A 17937-nucleotide genomic window follows, 5' to 3' on the forward strand; every position below is an offset into this window, starting at 1 on the left:
CCAGGCAGGCAAGTTTCTACAGAGCAAGATCCCGATGGCTACCATTTCCCACCGTCATGAACTCTGTTCCCATGGAATGACTCTTCTTCCATCCCTCATACACTCTATGTTCATTTTTTCCTCCAAATCTTAGCTCATGTCATTTTCTCACTGAAAATATTCTCTACAGTTTTTGTTGCTTATTAAAGCCCCTTGGGGGCTCAAGTGAAGTTTTATGTTATCATTTTCATTATTAACATATCGAGTCTTAGGCTGTGCAAGGCCTGGATACTTTTAGATATAGGAAGGACAATTCTTGATATTATACACACAATCTAGTTAATTCCTCAGAAAACAGGATTATTTCCTTGCTTTAAAAATTATTGTCTAGGCCAGGTACAGTGGCTCATACTTGTAATCCCAGAACTTTGGGATGCCAAAGTGGGAGGAGCCTTTGAGCCCAGGACAGGAGTTTGAGAACAGCCTGGGCACCATAGAGAGATACCGTCTCTACAAATAATAATAATAATAGTCATCATCATCTAGGCATTGTGGCATGCAACTGTGGTCCCAGCTAGTCGGGAGGCTAAGTTGGGAGGATCACCTGAGCCTAGGAGGTGGAGGATGTAGTGAGCACTGATCACATCACTGCACTCCAGCCTGGGCAACAGAGTGAGACTCTACCTCAAAAACAATTGTCTAAAGCCAGATAAAGCAGCATTTTATTGTTTTATGTTCTTGTATTATTATTATATTTTCTGATCACTGGTTGTATCTTTTCTCTGTCCAAAATGATAGATATCCTCCCTAAGTCTAGATAACATGGTAAACCTCTGTTATCCTACCTCAAAATGCTGGGTTTATAGTAGATGTTCAGTGAATACTTGAGTTAACACACAAGCACACATTGATTCGGCATGGCACCCTGAGGAAATCTGTCATACAAGAGCTATATCTTGATGGATGGGCAAGTTTGGGAACAGTAAGCATCTCAGCATATAATAAATAAACAGGACCCCCCATTCATAATGTGCTTTTGAATCCAATATCCTATTGCTCCTACAATAAACCTGAGTGATGGGTAAGGAGACTGCCCATTTTACAGATGAAGTGGTTGCAGTTCAGAGAGTTAAATAATTTGCTCAAGATCAGAGAGTGGGTATCAGAGTTGGACTCCAACCCTCCTCTTATGATTCTGAATCTAAGGTGGAGGACAGGACTGGACAGCCAGCTGGGTAGGGGGAATCTTTGGGGAGGAGAGAGTTTACCAGAAGAAGAGGCAGTCAAAGGGGAATCAGGAGTTTGAAAGGTAAAGATAAACTTTGACTTGGGGTAGGTCTTGGGATGTGGTGCAGCTGGCAGCCAAAGATTTCTCCTATAGCTTTATGACCACCTCAGGGAGAAGGATTTGGAATGAACATTAGCACATGACTGTCCTCAAATTGTGTGTAGGAGACAGTAGTTTTAGCTAACTGGCCACTGATAGGGTCACTAGGCTTCCTCTGTAAGTTGTAAATTGGCAGTTAGAAAGGGGTTAAATTCATGTCTTTGCAAAGGTGAATTACATGGTTAGATATCTGCCGATCGATCACCCTGTCACCACCTGTGAGGCACACAACTGTTCACTTGCTGCCTGATATAATGCCTGTAATTGTTGCCTAGAGAGCTGAACAGTGACATCTATTGGTTCCATTTGAAATATGCAAGTTCAAAAGAGAAACAGCCACATTAGTATTTCTTCCCCTTTCAAAACAAATAGTAACAATCATGCCAAAGGAATGACCCTTCCAAAGGAGAAAATGAAGGCTTAGATAATCTGCCAACTGAATAATTGAGTAATGACATAATTGGATCATTGAAAAAAATGTTAACATTTTTACCAGTTATTAATTAGAGAATCATGCATGACCCTGGGAACTTGCTTTTTGTTTTAAAACAGGAGCCACGATTATGAAATGGTTCAAGCTGGCTTATTCGTGTCTGTTGAGATCTCTTCTGGTCTGCTTTTCAGACTCCTCCTGGTTTGAGAACAGAATGGCGTTAAATCACACTGCCCTGCCTCAGGATGAGCGCCTGCCACATTACCTTCGAGATGGGGATCCCTTTGCTTCCAAACTTTCTTGGGAAGCGGATATAGTGGCTGGCTTTTACCTGACAATAATTGGTAAGCTTCCTTAATTCTTCTGTGCAAAGGCTGCATTTAGAAAATTCATGGGCTTATATGTTAATTTTGTCAAAGGATTCTGGTACTTAAGTGGATAGTTTAGTGGAGGCGAAGAGTGGGGAAGGGTAGAAGATGGAATGGCATTATGGCATTCAATAAATGTTTCCTAGAAATGACTATTATCATTATTACTGGGAATAAAATTCCATTGATAATCCGAGAACTCATAGCAAAATTATTTATCTTGAGATTGTATTTCATTTTGGTTACTTTGGGAGTAGATTTACTTTCTGAATACCACAATTAATGATAATGATATCTTATTTAAACAGAGTGCTTTTCTTTTATGTTTTTGATATAATCATAAGATTTTAGGTTGAGAATGGGCCTTAGAAATAATCTAGGTCAGTCTCCTGTTCTCACAACTGAGCAAACTCGATTGTGCTATAGTAATGCTGGAAACACTGAGTTTACTTCACCTAAAAGTAAAGCTGCATCATGACAGCATAGCTAAGCCATTTTGGTGAGAGTTGAAAAATGTATTGGTGTTAAATGAAAGAAAGTCCAGGGTCAAAAGATTTTTCTGCATAATTGATGAAGGGGCGCACCTGCTTCTAGACCGCACAATCTCATTCATTCAGTAGCCACACGTGGCTTTTCCAAATTGAAAGGGACTGTAGTGTAAATACTCACCAGATACTGAACGCTCAGTACAAGAAAAAGTGGTATAAAATATCTCATTAATAATTTTTAAAAATTAAATACGTGTTGAACCTACAACATTTTGGGTATGTTAAGCTCAGTAAAATACATTATTAAAATTAATTTACTGTAAATTTTTAATTTATAAATTAAATTTTTACTTTGTACATTTTTACTTTGTTTAATGTGGCTACCAGAAAATTTTAGAATCCATATGTGGCTCGCATTTCTGGCTTACATTACATTTCTATTGGACAGCACTAATCTAGACAATTAGAATTTAACCACCATACTTTTCTTAAATTTAAAATTGTTGTTTTAAATTTGGGTGACCAGTGTGAAGGTGGGTTATGTCTTTAGGTTTCTTTGCCTTTACTTTTTTCAGATGTTGGGTCAAACTTGCTCTCTCTCTCTTTTCTCTTTGTTTCTATCTTTCTCTTCCACCCTTCTTCCCTCCCTTCCTCCCTTTCTCTCTTTTTCTCCCTCTCTCATCTATTTATTACTGGCTAAGAATTTCATTTAACCTCCTGAAATTAGCAAAACTCATTAGAAAATACTTGATATCCCTCTATGGTCAGTGCTTGAGGCAAAAGGAACTCACGCGATTCAACCAAATTCTGCTGTAAAGTGATTCCCTGGATCCTTGTCTTTATTGTTGTTAGTATTTTACTAGTTTACATTCTGTTTCTGATAAATGAGTCCCCATCTCTTTTCCACATAAATATATATTGAGCACCCACTCTTTGCCAGTGTTTTAAGTTGCTGGGAATAGAGCAGCGAATAAAATGGGCAAACGTTCTGCTGGAACAGCGACTATCTTATCTCTGTAAAATCCACATTGCATTTTTATTAAACTTAAGTACTTTCAATTACCAGAAAAGGCAGAAAAATAAGCAACTTGATCAATTGAATTTAGCATAGCCCCATCACTTTCAAGGAATGAATTAAAAAGTAACATCAATAACCTGACAAATCTCTCCAGACAACACAAAATAGAGAGGCATGTCAGTCCATTCCCAATCTTTAGCAGGGAGGATTGCAGGAAAAGGCAACCGGGGTGGGGGAAAATCAGAAATTCCCACCTGACGCACATGGAGTTGGAAGGAAAATCCACAATCATATTCCAGTGGGTTTGCTGAGATGGAGCCAGAAAAACAGGTTCATAAATAGTGCTTGGACATGGGGAGCTTCAGGAGGATCAGGGCACTGGGAGGTACAGCCAATGGTATGTTAGAGAGCAGTCATGCAGGGTGAGGAGAGGGGTCAGCTGGAGGGGTTTGGACTCACCTTAGATCCACTTCTTGGACTTGGCCGTGTGTCTGGTTTTCACTCTCCTAGAATAGGCTAGTGTAGATGTGACAAGATTCCTTTTTTTTTTTTTTTTTTTTTTTTTTCGAGACAGAGTCTTACTCTGTCACCTAGGCTGGAGTGCAGTGGTACGATCTCAGCTAACTGTAACGTCCACTTCCCAAGTTCAAGTGATTCTCATGCCTCAGCCTCCTGAGTAGCTGGGGCTACAGGTGCGCACCACCATGTTTGGCTAATTTTTATATTTTTTTAGTAGAGACGGGTTTTGCCATGTTGGCCAGGCTGGTCTCGAACTCCTGGCTTCAAGTGATCTGCCCCCCCCTCAGCTTCCCAAAATGTTGGGATTACAGGCGTGAGCTACCACGCCTAGCCAACATGTGTGTGTCCAGATTGCTTTTAAGGGGCCAGAGTGGAATAAACATTCTTGGTGGGCTTTGTTAAATACTAGAAGTCTTAAGAGACAATTGAAATATAACAATATAAATCTAAGTTTGAAATACAGGAGACATAAATTACAAACCCATTTTCTACCGTCCACACTTTTACTATTATCATAAATACTAAGTTTATTAATAGTTAATATATATGAATTTTTGTATCCATAAATGAGATAGGATTTTATCATCTAAAAGTGTCCCTACTTGGGTCTTTGTCTTCTTAATCTGGTTGTCTTTTCACTAATATTAAGAATAAATTTGCTTTCTCCTGACACTTATCTATAACATATGGCCTGTCAGAATAATTTACATGTAATGTATAGAGAGGTGACTGTTTTTTGATAATGCTTTGGGCACTGGGTGAAACCTTATGAAGCAGGGCCAGTAAAGAAAATTTAAGGAAGGAAAAGTAAGAAAACAAATATTTTCAAAAGAGACGTAGACAGATAAAAGGTGTTTCAATGAGCCTTGGATATCAAATGAAAATGGATACTTGTTTTCACTCTTTTTGGATACAAAGTAGGTGGCATTAAGTTTATAATTTTTCAGGCCACGTTTTCTCATTTTGCTTTCCTAGCTGGTTTCCTTGAGTGAGCCCTAAGTTTCATTATAGTTGGTTTGCTCTGGAACTCCGTAATCTCTTTTACTTTTCTCTTCTTCTGCTTTATGAAAGCTAAAGAGGTTTTAATGGACCATTAGGCAGTGCTGACTCCAGGGAGTCAGAATTTCCTAAGAGCACAATGCAGTTAGTTCCTGGTGGTTTCACACCATCAGCTGAATCACACATTTCTTTCTTTGCCCCCAAAATGAATTGTGGTGGAGAAGTAGAAATTAAAACAGAAAACTCTGGGTTTCTCCTGTTAATACTCTCCTTATTCCTTACTACTAAAGGCAGCTGTACCAGATTCTCATTTATACACAGCTACACTATGAAGCAAGAATTCCTGAAGAAAATCTACTCTACATGTTAAGCTATGGAAGTAGGTGTATTCTTTTCTTAAATAAAGTCAGTAGGGATTGGGTCTTTTTGGATTTAAACTGGGTGTGTAAGAACTTTCGAACAGTTTCATTGTAATGCCAAAGGCAATTAGTCATTAATAAAAGGATATGAAAAAGTGGGAACACACTTCTGGCATTGTTGGTAGGTTCGGTGGGTTGAGGGTCACTTTCTCTCCCCTTGGTGGGAGGGACAGTGCCCAGGTTCTCGATTGTCACCCACTTACCCTTGATGTCTAGTCCAGTAGCAGCTGAAGGCTGTCCTATCTGCCAGACACTCAGTGTCCATGTCTCCCAAAGAGGCAAAAGTCCTGGGGCTTCTCTGGGAGATGTCCATTTTCTTGAAGGGAGTTACACCAGCCATACCTGGCCTCTGCCTCTCCTGAACACTGGCGCTCCCTTAGGAGTTCACAGTGATGCTGAAGGCACCTTCTTTGGTTGGCTTCATCTTCAGAATTTATCAAGAGCTAAGGGTTTAACCCTACTGATCAGAGGGAGGGAGTTCTATAAAGCCAATAATCTATAAAAATGGCTGAGGAAAGTACTCCACCCCTGGGGGCCAGGACAAGAACTGACCACTGGGACTCCCACACTTTCCTGAGCCTCGCGGGGAAGTTAGCGATGCCTTTTTCTGGGTAAGTTCAGCCTTATCATCCCTGACTCCTGCCCCATTGGCCTGTCACTCACAACTCATGCTTTTTATTTCATCTTCTTAATTTAGATTTTTTTATTTAGAGTCCTCTCACTACCCTCTAAATCTATGGTGTCCATTTTTGAAGTTGAGAAGTGTTTCATATCTGAGTGAACTCTAAATCCCAGTGTTAACGATGGGAATTTTTATTTTTCCTTGTAGGGATTCTGTCTACATTTGGAAATGGATATGTCCTTTATATGTCTTCTAGACGAAAGAAGAAGCTGAGACCCGCTGAAATAATGACTATCAATTTAGCTGTCTGTGATCTGGGGATTTCAGGTAACACAACCATGCTGTTTTTTCTTTGTGGGTTTAAACTATGCCCCATTCTAAAGTACTCACTGTCTCAGACGTCACCTCCTGACATCTCTTCCCTTCACATCTCCTTCCACTCTTTGCTTCACAAATCATCTTTCAGACTTTTGTGGTAAATCAATGGGGTGCTGTCCGATTGACAAGATGATTCATTTAATATTTATTGAGTCTGTTCTGTGTGTCAGGCATGTTAGATGCTGAAGGCACAATTTGAAATAATACATGATACCTCAGATGTCTCAAAGTGTAGTGGGCTAAATGATTCAGAAATCAGAAATCAGGAGGCAAGTCCCCGGGTCAATATTTTAAGCTTCTTTACACCTCTTCAACCCTTATGGAAGTCTGATTAAAATAAACATCGACAGGAATCTGGAAGGGTAAGTGACAGTTGAAGACAGTTGAGAGGTGAATATAAGAAGAGGAAAGAAGTGCCCTGCTGATGATATATGTAATCATGACTTAGTGACACATCTGAAGCATAGCAAGCCTCTGGTTCAGTGGTCCTCAAACGCAACTCACAAAATATCATCTGGGGAAGTTCTGAATTAGGTGGTTGAGAATGTTACCTGGGCATCAGGATATTTAAGACGAGAATCTACAGGTATGTTAATGTGTGGCTAAAATTGAGAACCACTGGCTTCTTTTTCACTTCTCTAATAACACGGCAAGGAGGAATTGGAATAAGATTTCTCCTTCACTATAATTCACTTTTAAAAATACGAACCATTTTAAGTAAATCATTCTTCACCTTCTTGTGTATAACTTCAGAGTTGCTTAGATGAACTCTAATCTGTCCTTGAATCCCAACACCTGCTATTTATCTTCTAGTTTTAGGTCATTAGAGTCGGGTAATCTGTTTGAACAGTATACAGCAGCTCCTCTTACCATTAGAAACTTGTTAGTGGTTTCCTATCAAAAGCCTTTTTAAAAAAATGTTTTCTGGCTGGGCACAGTGGCTTGCACCTGTAATCCCAAAGCTTTGGGAGGCTGAGATGTGTATCAAGTTTGAGGCCAGGAGTTCAAGATCAGCCTGGGCAATGTAGTGGGACTTCATCTCTACAAAACAAATTTATCCTTGAAGTCTGGGTATTGGGTAAAACTACAGAAAACAAATGAACAAAAAATAGCTAGGACTTGATGAAGTTCAGGAGTTCAAGGCTGCAGTGAGCTATGATAGTACCACTGTACTCCAGCCTGGGTGAAAAAGCGAGACCTTAATTAAAAAAAAGAGTTTTCTGATATTTGTTTTTCTCTTCATAAGTGGATTTTTCTGCCGATCTCTAAAAACAAGGCTCAATACTAATCCTCCGCGTTCTGAGTCACAGTTTAGCACATAGCAGATGTGTGCTCACTCAGGGTTTCGATGGTCTGGGTTATCTGGGAAGGCTTTACTGAGTATGGACCTGCATAAACATTATGAACCCTTATGATGAATGCACATGCACATTAAGAAGAACACGACATGCCTGGTGTTGTGAAAACAATCAGGACGAACCCCAGGGGATTTGTGAGGCTGCAAAATGGCTGCCATTTTCACTCGTTGCCACGCGATGGCGGTGTCGCAACAGGAACGGCAGCGTTCCCGGCCAGCTCGCCCCGCGGGCCCCTCAGGTGCTCTATCTGGTATTGAGTTTAACATGCCTGAATGAAACCTGTCATTCCAGCTACCTCCTTCATCGGTGAATAATAGCAGGCTCATTGCTGAATTAGACTAGGCTTGAATAAAAATGTCCTTAATTGGCCTGATGCATTGAAACATGCTTTCAGCCAAGCAAGTCGGCTCTAGAATGGCACAAACCACCTCATTATTCTGCTTATGTCTTCAGAGTAATTCACCAGAAACCATTTTCTTTCATATAACAGCTTTCTCTAACCCAGATCATTTTTTCAACTTCTGAGCATCTATAATACATTTTCCTTTCCAATAAACCTTAAAACTTTGCCTGCTTTTTTTTTCTTGCTCAGCTATATTCCATTATAAGCACCTCCTAGAGGCCAGATGTATGGCATCTATGCCACTAATACTTGTTGACTAAATATCAAGGGCTCCCAGTCGTGCCTATTATATACACGTGTTATATTAGGCTAACCTCTTAGGAGAAAGTCGTGTTATATTAGGATAACCTGGGGCGGGGGGAGGTGTTAAAATGCCTGAACTCGCTCCAGATAAGTGACAATATTGGGAGGTTTGTGGGGAGGGATGGAACCCTGGATGCTGATATTTCAAAGCAAAGCAAAACAACCCCTCCAGCGATGCTAATGTGCAACTGGGTTCCGGAAACATTCTATTAAGTGGAAGAGAGAGAGACATTCTAGATGACACCCCAAAGGTTAATCCAAAGCTCTACTGAAGAAGGAAGCCTGAAATCGCTTTTGCTAATCAGGATCCCAGGCACAACAGATGTAATTTTACTCCATTCTGTCACATTCACTTGCCTTTTTGCTGCCTTTAGCACCCACCTGGCTGACACCCACCTCAAGCCTTTTAGTTTGCTGTTTCCTCTGCCTCTAATCCTTTCCCTCCAGAAGTTTGTTTGACTTCTTTCCCACCGATTTAGGTATCTACCTAAATGTCACATCTCAGGGAAGTCTTCCCTAAGGTCTCTACGTAAAACAACGATTTCCGTCTACCTGCCTTCTCTGCTTTATTTTCCTTCGCTGTACTAATCACTACCTATCATTCTGTCATACCACATCTTATATTACACATTTAGGTTTTTTTGAGTGTGTCTGCTTTTCCTGTTAGAAAATAAACTTGTCAGTCTTGATGTTCACTTTGTCCTCTAGAACCTTGCTCTGTGTTTCTTAAACACTAGGCATTGAAAAATTAGTTGTTGAATGGGAAAAAACCCCACAAACCCAAATAGTTATTTTACACTCCATTTCCTTGTGGACTTACTGGAATTAGGAGGCTCTCATATGAGGGCACCCAGTCTAGCAAGCTGAAAGGTGGCACTAGCCATCTAGACAACTAGAGGAGATGTGTGTCCAGCTTGCAGAAGGCACTCAGTACATATGTGTTGATTGACTGAACTAACAGGAACTCCTGAATACTTTTGTATACCATAGAGTAATACACCTGGGAGGGCTGGGCGCTAGCACCTGAAGGCTGTGAATATCAGTTACTTAGCTTTCTTAAAGCATTGAGGTTAGGGAACCTTCTCTGTGATATAGTTCAGTTAGAGGTTTGAAGAGCTTCCTCAGCACATTTTATTTTTTTATTTGGGGGACTGAATACAATAACTGAATAGGGAGGGCTACAGGGTATTGTGTAAAAGTAGAAGAATGCTTTCTAAAAGTAAAAAAAAAAAAAAAAAAAAAAAAAAAAAAATTCTAATGGAGTCCCGAGGAATAAATAGTTTAAATCCTGGGAATCTGGATCTGGTTGTAAATAGCTTGGACCTCACATTTACTGAAATAGCTATACCATATTTGAATAAGACATAACTTAACAGAAGAAGAAAGAAAGAACTGAAACAGAAGGAAATGTGGAAATCTGGTTCTAACCTCAACAAAAAGGATTTTTAAACAAAATTTCTAAACAAATTTTTTAAAACAGTGAATTTTTTCCTTTGAAAAAAGACGACTTAGAAGCTGAATATATAAAACGGGTGAAAAAATTATCTTTCCTGATTGACAGAAGGTGGAGCATGGAGCCTTGGCTGTTTAATATTTCTTTCCCTAAATGACATACCTACTTCCCCTTCAGGGTACTCTCCACTCTCTCTCTCTCTCTTTCTCCCTCTCTCACTCACTTGTAGAAGAGCTCCATGAATCCTCTGGGGTCTAGGCAGGAATACACATGAAAATTGCTGGGCTATATAATTATTCTCCCTACTTCACCTCCCCCCATCCTATTGCTTCCCTGTGAATATTCAACTTTCTGGGGTTTCTTAAGCCCTCTTTATTCATTGATAATAACAAGGAAATAGTAAAAGACTAAATATGTTCTATTTTTTAAATAAATAAAAGGACAAATTCACATTTCAGAGAAAGTTGTCCACATCATTCTTTAAAATGTGTCTGGAACTCACACCTTCTTTCCCCAGTGCTCTTTAGAATCTTTATTCTCCAGAGTGCTGTTAAACCTCCCCCTTTTCTATATTCACAGCAGTTAGTTCCCTGCTTCTGTAACTAAGGCTTTCTCTGATAGAGAACCTCTCTCTTTCCCCTCCCAAACCCCATTCACAGACACTTAACTCCTAAAGTACACGGTTATCTTGGGGTGTTAGAAACCACATTCCTCCTAGAAGGATGCAGCTGCCAAAAGAAAACGGAAACCAAATTCCCCTTTTCATTATAAGGAATCTCATGCCTTATACAGGTTCTAAAATGTCCCACTTGGAGGAAGATGAGGTGGATGGAAATCACTATTTTGCATATATTTTTGTCTTTCTCCTCTTTTTCTTCATTTTCTCTTTCTCCATCTCTTCTTTCCTCCATTCATTGAGACAATTTTCTGGGAGTTTTATTATTAAGAAAAGTTGCATTGGTCCCAGGAACGTAAGTATGTTTCAAAAACAAATCTATTAACAACCAGCATTAACCAATTCAATGAGAAAAAATGTTATGATCACCTCAGTAGATGCAGAAAAAGCATTTAATAAAACTTAACGTCTATTTCTGGTAAAAAGAAAAAATCTGAACAGACTAGTGTGAGAAAGAACTTCTGTAGAACAGAAAAGTTGTGCTTGAAGAGGGTATTTTCTCTCAGAGGTTTTATATATTGCCCCTTTCTCTATACCTTTCGAATGAAGGACTGCACTAAAATGTTAAAAGTGACAAGATCGTTGTCACTGGCTGTTAGTATCGTGTCTGTAACTCCTGAAACCAGGTCTCTTTGAGACAGTTTTTTCAAAAGTAATACTTACTTAAACGTTTTCCTTCTATATCCTTTCACTCTCTTTGGCTATTGGGATGACTGAAAGTCCTCTCTGGGTAGCTCCAAACTGAGTTTATTCATAGATAACTGCTGGACTTTTATTAATCTAGGAAAGGGTGTGTGTGTGTGTTCACATGTGCCTTGTGCTTTAGGGGAGGAGGTTCAGGTGAGTTGAGGTAGGAGGGGAAATAGTAACCAGAGGAACCTCTGTTGACAAGTCACTTGGTGCTCTAGTTGTAGGCAAGCCGTTCACCATCATCTCTTGCTTCTGCCACCGTTGGGTGTTTGGCTGGATTGGCTGCCGCTGGTATGGATGGGCTGGATTTTTCTTTGGCTGTGGAAGCCTTATCACCATGACTGCTGTCAGCCTGGATCGATATTTGAAAATCTGCTATTTATCTTATGGTAAGTTGGCAGGTTTCTCATTCCCTGACAGTTAAAGCTAGGTGGATTGAGTGTTAGAACTGTACATGTTTTATGCAGGTAATAAACAAAGACTATGAATAACCTCAGAGATGAAGAATATTTCTATTTATAGCCTATCATCTTGTTCTGACATGTTTAAGGATTTTAACCGATGTCAAAGTAGACTTCTTTTAATACGTATTTTATAGTAATGTCTGGTGTTTGGTTACAATGCTTTAAAAAAGTATCATTTTCTTGTATAGTGTGTAAGCTTCCATCATGTTTTCCATGCAAACAAAAGAAATAAAGTGCATCGAAAGGGTGTTAAGTCCAAGAGGGTTAGCTCATTCCCCACCTAGTAAGTGTAATTGTAAGAAAAGCTGTTTAAGATTCCCCCTTAGGACTCACGCTCCCTGTAATTTCAGAGATAAGGAATTCCAGAAAGTTCACCTCCAAGTTAGAGTCATGTAGCTGTTTCTGCATGCAAGGACACACATGTATAAATATCACTCAACATATTTTTTTTTGTGGCGTTGGTTGGTAGAAAGATGAGTGATTACAAGAATTGGTGAATCAGCAGAATATAAGTTTCCAGGGCCTAAATATATGCTTTTTAATGATTAGACCATTCTACAGGTTAAAAATAATTTCTAGTACTTTTGTTTCTTGGAGCTCTCGGAATTTTTTAAACCTGAGAGAACTGCATTTGGGCCTTTAAGTTTAATATTGAGAACCAGGCACAAACCAAGCAATAGTACAGGCTTCCTCTGCATAAAGTTGCTTTGATTGTCAATCTGTCGATTAGAGTGGTTGTGACGGGTGACAGACTGTGGTGTCAGAGCAGGGCCTGGAGACTGAGATGGGAAAAATCAAGTTGACCCGACCCTGTCAATGTGGTAGAATTTCCCTTTATATTGTTATAGATTACAGTCCCCAAACTCCAAAGAATCCCTTCTTGGGTGGGTGGGAGGCGGGGGCTTGTGAGCCATCCTCTTCATCATCCAGCACTACTTTTTTTTTTTTAATTTACATCTCCGTTTTTAAACATTTAAAACTTCCAATAGAAATAGCTTGAATCAAAATTTCCAGTAAGATATAAAATATACAACTATACATATTCTGTGTGACGTCAACATCTAATTCTTTCTATAGACTTATTTTTGCTCATACCAAAGAGATTTTAAATTTAACTGTAGATTTTATAGATAAGAAGGCAAAATAGTTAAACTTCCTGAGAGTGTTTGAGGAATACTAAACCCTGATACCTCTGTTTTTAAATATTTTCTTGAGTTTAGGCTTTGTCAATTAAAGAGATGATGCCGCCCACTCCCAGGATCATTGCAGGCCGTAACTCCATATGTGGGAACTGTGTATGTTTTCCAGCTTCTTCTAAGGTTGAACCTCAGTAGTGTGGTTTCATCATTTAATCTGATGCACTATTAAACCCTCCACACAGCGTCCCAGAATGTTGGAATTAGAAGGTCGCTTGGGGACGGGTAGACTTTTCTCCCATGTAACGTGGTAAACTGTTTTAAGGCATCCCTGAGAGACGACCACTTGGCCTCTTCTTGAATAATTCCAGTGACCAGTGACGGGGAGCTTACTACTGCACAAGGCAGCCCATTCTCTGATTGGTCTGCTCTCATTGTTACAATGTTATTCCTTATATTAAGACAAAACTGCCTCCCAGTAACCTCCACCCATTGGTCCTAGTTCTGACTTCTGGAGCAACACAGAACCAATCTACTAATCTACTCCCTCCTGTACTTGACAGCCTTTCACCATACTGGAATGTAAGTATAAAACACCTCACAAGTAACCCTAACCATAAATGCTTATACGTATGCCTATGCACATTCCCATGAATATATGTGATTACCTGTGCCAATGTTTCATTGGTTTTAGTGGAGAAGCAAGAGCTGAGTTATAATGTGGCTACATGATTGCTACCCCTATCTGGTTGGGCATGAAATTTGCATTTCATGACACAAAATGCCACATATTTGAAAAAAAATGGAGACAATAGAGTATAGAAACAATGTGTTATATTTCTTGTTAGCGCTACATGAGATATACTTACACAGGAGTAAAACTTTCACGTTAATGTAGCACCTTCTAGTCTGCAAAGCAGGCCCCTTACATTATTTTATTTAACCCATATGCAACATAGTCTTGCATGCACAAGGTCAGTCAAAGACTAGACACAGAAGAATTAGGCCTTACTGACTTTCCAAACCTCACATTGCACTAAGCAGAGGCAGGCTCTCAGTCTATATCGAAGTAATCATATAGCTTTTATTGAATATATTTTGATATTTCTTCTCTGCTGACACAAAACCTAGGCAGTAAAGAGTCACTTTCCCGGCCCTCTTCGTTTGAGGTGATGAGTGAGGTGTGAAGGTAATTTCTTGTGGAGACTGCTGCACTTAATAAGGCCGATCTGTCTTTGGTGGTTGTGTTGAACTCTGAAAATGATCACTAGTGCTTTACAGCTTTTCTTAGATGACTGCACTATTTCCTCCGCTTGGAATTCTCTTTTGGTTAACAGAAACTAGTGCTGAAAAACGGAGCTCATTTTTTGTCTTCCTGAAAATATCTTCACAGAATTACTTTGCAGAACATGATGCAACCTACCTAGATTCTCTGCCTCTCCCGCTGTGGCTGTGTGAGTGCGATTGTTGTGTGAATGATGTTTGAAGATTCCAAACCTGCTCCACAAATTACTAAACACAGTCAAGCACTTTAATCTCAAACCATTTGTGTAATGATCACGAGCCACCAAGCCCCTTCCACAAGTTCTTAGGAAGCCAGATGAGACTAGCAACACAAAAGCTGTTAGGAGGAAGGGCATTTTAAAGACACAAGCCACGTTCTGTGATTCCTCACCTCCCAGAAGGATTTTCCCTGGATGATCCACTAACACACCCTTTCCGAGATGTTTTCTCAAGGGCCTCCATTGTCTTCAGCATCCTCTCATCTCTTTCCTGTCCCTTTTCCCAGCTGTTGTCACTTCTCCCTCCCAAAGCTCCCAGATGCCTAGAGAAAACCTTCCAATTGTGTTCTCCTGGAGAAAGGCCCAAGCTCTGGAACTTTTTTCCGTTTACTCCACTCTCCCTCAGGCTTCAGTTATCTGCCCAGGTCTCCCAGAAATCAATGGAATAAATCTTTGGAGGTGGAATTTGACATATCGAGGGGAGGTATCTGGGTGTAGGGCAGATTACATCCGGGTAATGCTTTTCTTCCGCCTCCAGGGGTTTGGCTGAAAAGAAAGCACGCCTACATCTGCCTGGCAGCCATCTGGGCCTATGCTTCCTTCTGGACCACCATGCCCTTGGTAGGTCTGGGGGACTACGCACCTGAGCCCTTCGGAACCTCGTGCACCCTGGACTGGTGGCTGGCCCAGGCCTCGGTAGGGGGCCAGGTTTTCATCCTGAACATCCTCTTCTTCTGCCTCTTGCTCCCAACGGCTGTGATCGTGTTCTCCTACGTAAAGATCATTGCCAAGGTTAAGTCCTCTTCCAAAGAAGTAGCTCATTTCGACAGTCGGATCCACGGCAGTCATGTTCTGGAAATGAAACTGACAAAGGTAACTGCACTAATATTTTACACACGTGTTTTCTGACCACTTACAACTTCATAGGGTAAAAAGGGTAGGGAACAGGCCGGGCGCGGTGGCTCACGCCTGTAATCCCAGCACTTTGGGAGGCCGAGGCTGGCGGATCACGAGGTCAGGAGATCGAGACCATCCTGGCTAACACGGTGAAACCCCATCTGTACTAAAAATACAAAAAACTAGCCGGGTGAGGGGGCGGGCGCCTGTAGTCCCAGCTACTCGGGAGGCTGAGGCAGGAGAATGGCGTGAACCCGGGAGGTGGAGCTTGCAGTGAGCCGAGATCGTGCCGCTCACTCCAGCCTGGGCGACAAAGCGAGACTCCGTCTCAAAAAGAAAAAAAGAAAAAAAAATGGATAGGGAACGTTGGAGACTGAGAGAACTTAGAATCTCTATTCTTTACATAATTCTGAACTTTGTTGATGATTGGCTAAGCCTTTCTTTGTGGTATCTCTCTCCTCTTTCTGTCTCTATTTCCCCACTTCTCTCTTCTCTCTCTCTCTCTCTCATACACACACACACACACCCATTTTTAATATCTACCAAATTTGTATAAACCATCCATTGAGGCCTTATCTTCTCTACTAAATACGGTACTATGGATTCATATTCATTATTTCAGTAATAAGGATAACTTTTATGAGGTCATATAATGCCTCACAGTATTTACTGTGTTGTATGGACTTTGGGACATCATTAGGGACATTCTACCACCTGAATTATTTATAGTGTAAGAGTTTACCACATGTGCTTTCCCATGGGAAGCTTGTGTTAAGAACACGAGCAGTTTCTGCAGGCTTGAGTACCTTGGTAAATGATAGTTTCAGAGGCGGCAGTTCTTTAGATATTGTGGAGTAAGGAAAAGAACCAGACTAGAGTTTAATCCCATCACCAGTACCTGCCAGGTTTGTGACCTAGAGCTAGATATTTAGCTTTCTTGAATCTCTATTTCCTCACTTCTGTAACAGGAATAGTGATATCTGTCTCATTGGGTTATGGTGGGAATTCAAAGAGAGAAAGCATATTATTCTGTCATCTGGTGCATAGAAGGTGTTAAAGCAACCGTGGTTTCTCCTTTTTCCTTATGACTGTTAGGTATTACTGGTAAAGTCTAAAGCAGTGGTCCTCACATGTTCATGATTTTTTGCCCCTATACTGAAAAAATATTTTCCAACACATGCCCTCAATATTAAATGACATACAGGTAATACCATCAAGCTTTGTATTAAATATTAACACCCTCTTATTTAACCCCCCAATTTTTGTCTTCTATTTTAAAGATAAAAATAAAGGTAGATTGAAGTTATAATTACTTCTTCCTGTATCCCAATCAATCATGGTTGATTGCTATCCTACCCTCAAGTGTTCTCACGTTTACTTTGGAGACCACTGGTCTCAGGGACCCAGAGAAACACAGTTCCCTCCATATAACAGATGGCTTTTTAGTAAGTCAGAGCCTTGGTTCTAGTAATATGCCTCTCTCCAAATTGCAGAATTTTTGGAGTTATGCAAAGATCTCTTGGTTGCATATTGCATTAGTCTGCTCTCACACTGCTAATAAAGATGTACCTAAGATGGGGTAATTTATAAAGGAAAGAGGTTTAATTGACTCACAGTTCCACATGGCTGGGGAGGCCTAGCAAACATGGCCGAAGGCAAATGAAGAGCAAAGTCATGTCTTACATGGTGGCAGGCAAGAGAGCATGTGCAGGGGAACTCCCTTTTATAGAACCATCAGATCTTGTGAGACTTATTCACTATCATGAGAACAGTATGGGAAAGTCCTGCCCCTATGATTCAATTACCTCTCACTAGGTCCCTCCCATGACACATGAGAATTATGGGAGCTACAATTCAAGATGAGATTTGGGTGGGAGGACAGCCAAACCATATTACATATTGTGAGCTAGATTCCTGATGGCTCCAGTTGACTGTGATGCTCAAAGTCTACATGCCGAGTAGAGGAAGCTTTGAGGGACGTTTTCATCACTCTAAATCTATACTGATGGCTTAATAATAGAACAGTTCTTGGACAAAAATGCAGATTCAGGAAGCATGATCTTCTTCTGTCTTATAATTGGCTATAAAGTAGGAAAATATTTTCACAAAATGAAGCATTATGAGTTAGGTTCTTCATTTCTGGCTCTCCCTTTCGCTCTTATCTGCAACTTTCAAAAAAGAAATTTAAATAAATCAATCCCGGTTAAAGTCGAATTAGATTTAATGCAAATCCTACTTTGTATCAGGTACTATTTTGGAAACTGGGCAATTGTTCCAATGATGAAAATTTTGCTTTTCAATAGTTTATGGAAGTGTGCCCAGGAAACGATGTGTGGACATTCATCACACTGGTATGTGACATTGAAGTTTACTTTGTTGCCCTGTAGTTTGACGTAGCATACAGTTGCTGCAATGTCTGAGAATGTGCTTCCTTTTTGCCATCCC

General features: G+C 40.3%; 1 protein-coding gene across 1 annotated transcript in view; it reads left to right on the plus strand.

The window, feature by feature from the left end:
• Nucleotides 1-1930: 1930 nt before the first annotated feature.
• The window catches only part of OPN5 (opsin 5), a 44779-nt gene continuing 28772 nt past the window's right edge, over nucleotides 1931-17937 (plus strand). Inside the window, exons 1-4 of the mRNA XM_038006152.2 lie at nucleotides 1931-2143; nucleotides 6440-6559; nucleotides 11712-11882; nucleotides 15134-15468. Coding sequence (XP_037862080.2) covers nucleotides 2014-2143; nucleotides 6440-6559; nucleotides 11712-11882; nucleotides 15134-15468 — 756 coding nt within the window. The 5' untranslated portion in view covers nucleotides 1931-2013. The remainder of the gene's footprint in view (nucleotides 2144-6439; nucleotides 6560-11711; nucleotides 11883-15133; nucleotides 15469-17937) is intronic.

This window comes from Chlorocebus sabaeus, chromosome 17 (assembly GCF_047675955.1).
Source record: "Chlorocebus sabaeus isolate Y175 chromosome 17, mChlSab1.0.hap1, whole genome shotgun sequence".
Classification (NCBI taxonomy): domain Eukaryota; kingdom Metazoa; phylum Chordata; class Mammalia; order Primates; family Cercopithecidae; genus Chlorocebus; species Chlorocebus sabaeus.